Here is an 8,457-nt window from a genome sequence, read left to right on the forward strand (position 1 = left end):
GTGGACATCTGTGAAGGGCCTATTCTGCCCACCACAGAAAAAGTACAGTGAGGTCCAGGAGTCCTCACATATGTGTTTCTTAATGTAGGAAGCTAAAGGCTAAAGCCAAAGGCATAAAGGCTATAAAGATGGAATGACAGACAGTGGAGGTGACCATGGAGGGCAAATCAAACTCCTATAAGAAGCTGACTGACTGGATCCTGGTAAGGAGGGCCCTTTCTGTCTCATTTTTCCAGGATGGCTGATTACTGAATAAGATGCACCATCAGTGAGAATATCCAGTGAAGGAAGGCAAGGGCTCCCTTCCTCATGGCAGGGCTTCCTCTCCACTAAACATGAAGAAGAAAACAACAATGGACACACAGGAATTAAAAAATGAAAAATAAAAGCTGCTTACTTGTAAAGAAATAAAAAAGTTGTCCATGGTCTTATCTCCTTGTGAGGCAAAGTCATGAATAACAAAGGCCTTTAAATTTCTTCAGAGTGGAAAAAGTAGCTTGACAGAGCTAGGTGGCTTTTTAACAAGGAAAACAAAGACTGCCACAGCCTCAACCCCGGGAACATTCAGATAGCAGGTCAAATCCTGGCACTCCAGGACACATGGCCTCTTGTCTCAAGTCTCTTCTGTGTCATCATGGGCACTCCATTTTCCAGTTTCATCCTCTTCAGGCTGTCACCGTGGACATCAACTTTTAAATCATTGTTATTTTATACTTTCACTTTAACCTCCTCATTCTAAATCACACTTTAAGCAAAAATTGGTTTACCAACCTTTTGTCTTTTGTCATTTTATACCGTAAACCTCTAAATCTTATTTCGGTTTTTCTACCACCACATGATAGAGTACATAAATCTGAAAACTAATTTTTCCACAGGATTTTTCTTACCCCTTTACATTTCAACAGGATCAAAGAGCATGATGCTAATTACAGCCCTGCACACCTGACCCACAGACTGCTAACATTTACACCCATAATTTTAAAATTTCTTTAAATAGAATTCTTTGCCAGACAGAAACAATTCACCAAAATATTAACATCTTCAATGTCCTACAAGGTTGTGTGAGTGTTGCTTTCTCTTTTTTGGTTTTTGCTTGTTTTCTCCCTTACTGTGTGGGTTTTAAAATCCCCTCTGTTACAAAGCACCAGCATCTATCACACTTATTGTCCTCAGTTCTGTAACTGTAAAGTTGATTTAACAGTCAAAATTGGTTACAGTAGCCTCCCCTTTATCTGCAGGAAATACGTTCCAAGACCCCCAGTGGATGCCCGAATTCACATGTAGTACCAAACTCTAAATATATTTTTTCCTATACATACATACCTATGATAATTTAATTCATAAATTAGGCACGGTAAAAAATTAGCAACAATAATAATAAAACAATTATAACAATATATCATAATAAAAGATATATAAACGTAGTCTCTCTTTTTTCTTCCAGTAACGTTTATATTTTTCAGTCCAAACCTATTTCTGAATCTGTGCAACTATCCTTCCTTGCAGTAAATGGCTTGGTGTCACTCATTCCAATCCTTGCTGAAGTCTTCTATAGGTTCAGTACTTTCTGGCACAACACACTGCCTCAACTGGAACACATTTGCTGGTCATGTCTTCTACCCACAACCCATCTTAACCAAGCATTTCACACATTGTGGCCATGACTTTCACAGTTTGTGACAGCATTTTTCTTCTCTACAATTTAACAAAGATTCGTTCTTACCATAGATATTACCAACCTCAGTATACTTTTTATTTTTTCATTCCTTAAGTACTTTCACCTTTTCACTTAATGGAATCGCTTTAGTTTCTCTGTGGCATGTCCAAATTGTCAGGAGCACTACTCTTGAGCTTTGGGGCCATTAAGTAAAATAAGGGTTACTTGAACACAAGCCCTGTGATGCCGTGACAGTCGATCTGATCACAGAGATGGCTACTAAGTGACCAATGGGTCGGTAGCAACAGGCAAATACCAGTGTGGATACGCTGGACAAAGGGATGATTCACGTCCTGAGCAAGACTAAATGAAACAGCAAGAGATTTTGTCATGCCACTCAGAACGGTGTGTGATTTCAAACTTATGAATTATTTTCGGAATTTTCCATTTATAGTTTCAGAACTTGCTTGACCATGGATAACTGAAATCATGAAAAGCAAAACCTTGGAGAGAAGATTGTGGTGGGAGTGGGGGAAGGCTGTACTACTGCATATTCTATGCAGAAACTGGAGACGTTTATATGGATCTACTCGACAATAACTTGGAGAATTCAAATGTTAAGGTTGGCTTCCTCCTCAGCCCGCCCAGCCCCGCCCACCAAAGCCAGGTAGGGCTGTATGGAAAAAGTATCAAGCTTATACAAAAAATATTCATGGGTATATGTGTGCTCGAGGGATGAGGTGGGAGGGTGTACTAAGTGGCTACCAGCCAGTTGTTTGAACACTCCATTCTCCACAAAACTCTCCCTCCACCATCACATAATACTCACTCTAACCAAGATTAGTTACATCATGTTCCAATTCCACTGGATACTGTTCAGTCTGCCCTGTCATTTCTGAGTTATAACTGATACTACTGGTCACTCTGACCTTGAAACATTCTTTCTTTGCCCAATAGCCATGAGCTGTTGCTTAACATTTTGGTCAACCACAGACCATATATACAATAGTGGTCTCCTAAGATCATAATGCAGCTGGAAAATTCCTATCACCTATTGCCATCAGAGCCATCCTATCAACGCATTACATGCATTTGTGGTGATGCTGGTGTAAACAAACCTGCTGCTGTCAGTCATGTAAAAGTATAGCAATACAATTGTATATATTATATACTCGCTAATATGTCACTTGTGTATATATTTTACTATATTTGTGTATTCTTGACTTATTGAAGTTTGCTGTAAAACACTATGCCATATTACATCAGCAGCAGCCTCATACATTCTCATGTTTACCATCTCGATTGCATCATTTTCTTATTTAGCATAGCCTAAATGTACAGTGTATATAAGTGTACAGTAGTGTAATGCCCTAGGCCTTCACATTCACTCACCACTCACTCACTGACTCACCCAGAGCAACTTCCAGTCCTACAAGCTCCATTCGCGGTAAGTGTCCTATATAGGTATACCATTTTTTATCATTTACATCATATTTTTGCTGTAACATTTCTATGTTTAGATACACAAATACCATTGTGTTACTACTGCTTACAGTATTCAGTAAGGTAACATGCTGTACAGGTTTATAGTCTAGGAGCAATAGGCTATAGCACATAGCCTAGATGTACCACCCAGGTTTGTGTAAATGTAGTCTCTGATTGTGGCACATTGACAAAATCGCTTAACAATGCATTTCTCAGAATGAGTCCCTGTTGTTAAGTGACCCATGACTGTATTATGCAAGAATAGATGAAACATTAATATCACCAATAGGCTACATAATACCCTCTCTGAAATGTCAAGCAATGTTTTTAATTCCTGACTACACTCCAACAAATGCCAATCTTTTCTGAGCTAATCATTATCCAACATTCTTTGGAATGAATGTTTTTAAATTAAAAGCTAAAGGCTTGTACTTTTAATTATAACTATCACAATTTTAAATGGTTTAATGGCTCTGATTTAGTCTTCAATATAGGCAAGGAACATAGGGAGATAAGCAGGCAGGTAGATAAATGATCATAGATAGATGATCAACTGACAGATAATGGCATGTGTATAGTTAGTTGGTTTGAACATGCATTTTATATGATTTCTCAATATAATTTCTCTCCCTCTCTCTTTCCCCACTAAATAATTCTAGTGAGGATGAGAAAGGAAACTGAAGTACTGAAATTTAGAAACTTGCCCAAACGTATATAGCTAGTAGGCAGTGGAGCCCAGATTCAAGCCAGATAGTCTTTCAAATTCTGTACTCATAATTATTATGCGATGCTGCCTCTCACAGTATGTATGTGTGTGTGTACACACACACACACACACACACACACACACACACACACAATGGCTGTTATTTCCTACCATGGTATTTACTGTTAGTACTGTTAATAGGGATTAACAGTTTATATGGATCTACTCAACAATAACTTGGAGAATTAAAATAGGGATTAACAGTATTAACAGTAAATACCATGGTAGGAAATACTGTTAATAGGGATTAACACTGTTAATAGTTAAATATCAAATGCTCTATGCAATGAGCAAAAGACGAATATACACACACACACTCACACACCCACATACACACATATATATACATAGGGACACAAAAGATGACGTGTTAGCTTTAGAGAAGGTACAAGATGGCACACAGATAAGCAGTAGAATTCAAGTGAAATATCCATAGGTAGCCTTATAATATGTAATGCCATGCTTCAGTATATGATCTATAAATCAGTTCCTAGAGGTATTTAGTGCAATGATGAACACGTCACCTTCTACTGTGTTTAAGGGGGGGCGGAAAAAAAACATTAATCCAAATCACATTGGGATATTTTTATTAACTTAAATTGACATTGTTAATTTTGTCTGCCAAGTCTTCAGAAAATATATCTTTATTTGATACAAACCTACAGGTTCTTCTCAATACCACATGATCATGAAGACTTGTAGTTATCGGTGTCTTGTAATGGTTAAAACAATCTTTAAATAATTAACAAGTTACTTCCCTGAAATACTTAAAAGAATAATCTGGGGAGTGTTTGAAAACTGTTTATAAATAGTGATTGATATATTTAGTTACGTACTTGGTGTTGAAGATAAACACTTCTTATATAAAATATTGTTTTAATACATTGCTCTACCAATGGGGCTAGTTTATCAGATATATTTTTAACACTAAAGAATAAAACTTTATCTTCATATTTATTTTATTCATAGGACTCATATCAATGAAGAATGTTGAATCCAACAATAATAAACACATATTGCAAGTGACATTCTGTAGAAATGAAAAAGGATGCAACAAAAGAAACTAGATAACTGCATTCCATATTATTTATACAAACAGCTCATTCTCAACAGAAGAATTAAATGTAGACCAAATGCTTTTAAAAGTTTTTGTGCCTAGACAGCAATTACAATCTTCACACACTAAAGAGAAAAGGAATAATAATAATAAAGAACACAGTATTTTTAACGATTATAGCACATTTAACACCTTCAGCCATCCAACGGGTTTTCAGATCAGATTGGCAAATGAAATTTCACATCCACCTGGGCTTGCTTGGCCAAGGTCACTATTTCAGAGAGCTTTACAACCTGAAAAGGAAAAAAAAACTTTGTCTCTATTTTCACAAAAACACAAAATCAGAACTATTGGTCAATGTGAAATTAATGCACATTCAATCTTTTTCATTTAAAATATCAGGCTATTCTGACATCTTTGTAAATAACTTTACACTCTTATAAGCATTTTGCCACTCAAATCTGACACTTTTCATAACCCGCACTTCAATTCAATACCTTCAATAATCTATATAAAATCTGAGTTATTGAATATGTATATATACACATATATATATCACACACATATCTGATATACATATATATACCTTTTTATTGCCTAAACTTTATCTAAAAGACAGAAACAGTGAGTGTCTGAGTTGGATACTACACAATGCAAACCAAACCTAAATAAGTCTGTTTTTTTTTTTTAAGTATACCATCTTAACTTACAATACTGGGATAGGAGTTTGGGTCTAGCAGTTAGTATTTTACTTTCTGTGAGTAAGTTAACAATTATCAACCTGAATTCCAATGTTCTCTCCACAATCAGTCTGAAAATATCCAATGGGTACCATACAAATTAAAGCATGAAAATATTATACAAATTAAACCTGTCTAAAACCAAACAATGAATTCAACTTCTCTCCTCCCCAGTAGAGTAGTTAACAAAAGTTTAAAGTTAGGCACCTTGGGTTCAAATCCCGCTCTAATGCTTATGAAATGTGGTTCTGAATAAGTTAATTTATCTATTGGAAATATTAGTATGTACTCATGTATTTCTCTCTTTAAAAAAATACATATTTTCCTAGATTTGCCACTGAAAAAGCCTAAAAACAATTAATAACTCAGTATCCATAAGTACCCTTAAAGCTCTAAATACCATTTGGCCGATTACAAGAAATGTAAAGATGAATGTGAAACATCTCATTATACCAGAAAGCATATCACAGGGCATGTAAAAAGGACTCAGGAGTCAAGTGAAGAGGTTCCCATTGACCAAAGATGGGATAATTTGAGCATCAATAAAAATTACTAAAATGGATTGAACCACATCAAATATGTTTTAATCCATTGAGTTCAAAAAATGGTTTAGCCACAGCTATCAGACAAGAAAAAGAAATAAAAGGCATCCAAATTGGAAAAGAAGTAAAACTGTCATTATTTGCAGATGACATATGGAGAAATTTAAAGATTCTACCAAAAAACTCTTAGAACTGATAAATGAATTCAGTAAAATAGCAGGATATGAAATTAACATTCAGAAACCGGCTGTTTTTATACAACAATAATGAACTATCAGAAAGAGAAATTAAGAAAACAGTCCCATTTACAATTGCATTAAAAAAAAAAAAATTTTTTTTTAAAAACAAAAACCTAGGAATCAAATTAACCAAGAAGGTAAAGGACTTTTAACTTGGAAAATTATAAGTCATTAAAGAAAGAAATTGGAGAAGATACAAATAAATGGAAGCATATACCATGCTCATGGATAGGAATAATTAACAATGTTAAAATGTCATACTATCCAAAGCTATCTATAGATTCAATATAATCCCTATCAAAATACCAATGGCATTTTTCACAGAACTAGAACAAATAATCCTAAAATTTGTAAGAAACCATAAAAGATCCTGAATAGTCACAGCAATCTTAAGAAGAACAAAGTTGGAAGTACCACACTATCTGATATCAAACTATACTACAAGGCTATAGTAATCAAAACAGCATGGTACTGGCATACAAACAGACACATAGATCAACAGAACAGAATAGAGAGCCCAGAAATAAATTCATGCCTCTATGGTCATTTAATCTATGACAAAAGAGGCAAGAATATACAATGGGGTAAAGACAGTCTATTCAATAAATGGTGCTGAGAAAACTGGACAGATAATATACATACAAGAATAAACTCCAAATGGATTAAAGACTTAAATGTAGGCGCCAAAACCGTAAAACTCCTAGAATAAAACATAGGCAGTAAACTCTCTGACATTGCTCTTAGTACTATTTTTTCTAATATATCTCTTCAGGAAATGGAAACAAAAGAAAAAATAAACAAATGGGATTATATAAAACTAAAAAGTTTTTGCACAGCAAAGAAAACCATCAACAAAACAAAAAGAAAACCTACTGAATGGGAGAAGATATTTGCCAATGACATATCTGATAAGGGGTTAATAATAGAAAATTATCAATTTAACAACAAAAAGAATAATCCATTTAAAATATGGGCAGATAACCTGAATAGGCATTTCTCCAAAGAGTACATACAGATGGCCAACAGACATAGGAAAAGATGCTCAACATCAAAATCATCAGAGAAATGAAAATTAAACCACAATGAGATATCACTTCACACCTGTCAGAACAGCTATCATCAATAAACCAAAACACAACTGGATGTGGAGAAAGGGGAATCCTTGTGAACTATTGGTGGGATTGCAAATTGGTACAGCCACTATGGAAAACAGTTTGGAAGTTCCTCAAAAAATTAAAAACTACCTTATGACCCAGCAATAGCACTTCTGGGTATTTATCCAAAGAAAAACAACACACTAATTCAAAACAACATATGCACCTCTATGTTCATTACAGCACTATTTACAATAGCCAAGATATGGAAGCAATCTAAGTACCCATCAAGAGACCACTGGATAAAGAAGATGTGGTACATATATATACAATGGAATATTACTCAGCTATTTAAAAAAATGAAATCCTACCATTTGGAACAACATGGATGGGCCTAGAGTGTATTATGCTGAATGAAATAAGTCAGACAGAGAATGACAAATACCATATAATTTCACTTCTATGTGGAATTTAAAGAAAAAAATAAACAAACAAACAAAATGGAAAGAGACTGATAAATACAGAGAACTGGTGATTGCTAGATGGAAGGGGGGTTGAGGGGCTGGGTGAAAAAGGTGAAGGGATTAAAAAGTACAAATTGATAGTTACAAAACAGTCATGAGGATGTAAAATACAGCTTAGGGTACATATTCGATAATACTGTAATTACTATGTATGGTGTCAGGTGGGTACTAATCGGAGTGGGTGGGGATCAGTTTGTAAATTAATAAATGTCTAACTACTTTGCCGTACACCTGAAACTAATATAACATAAATTGAATGTCAACTCTAAATGAAAATTTAAAATTAAAAAGAATAACGTGCGTATTGTATGCACATACATGCACACACACGCACACGTATGTACACACACACA

The 8,457-nt window shown here is 34.9% G+C and overlaps 1 protein-coding gene across 2 annotated transcripts in view; it reads right to left on the reverse strand.

Moving 5' to 3' along the window:
* Nucleotides 1-4,478: 4,478 nt before the first annotated feature.
* Nucleotides 4,479-8,457, reverse strand: part of SUCLA2 (succinate-CoA ligase ADP-forming subunit beta) — a 43,016-nt gene continuing 39,037 nt past the window's right edge. Inside the window, exon 11 of one of the 2 annotated variants that reach the window (XM_039839346.1) lies at nucleotides 4,479-5,258. In XM_039839346.1, the coding sequence (XP_039695280.1) occupies nucleotides 5,184-5,258 (75 nt within the window). In that variant the 3' untranslated portion in view covers nucleotides 4,479-5,183. The remainder of the gene's footprint in view (nucleotides 5,259-8,457) is intronic. The other variant, XM_039839347.1, reaches the window with a different exon arrangement.

The sequence above is a fragment of the Pteropus medius genome, unplaced genomic scaffold (assembly GCF_902729225.1).
Source record: "Pteropus medius unplaced genomic scaffold, Ma_sr-lr_union100, whole genome shotgun sequence".
NCBI lineage: Eukaryota > Metazoa > Chordata > Mammalia > Chiroptera > Pteropodidae > Pteropus > Pteropus medius.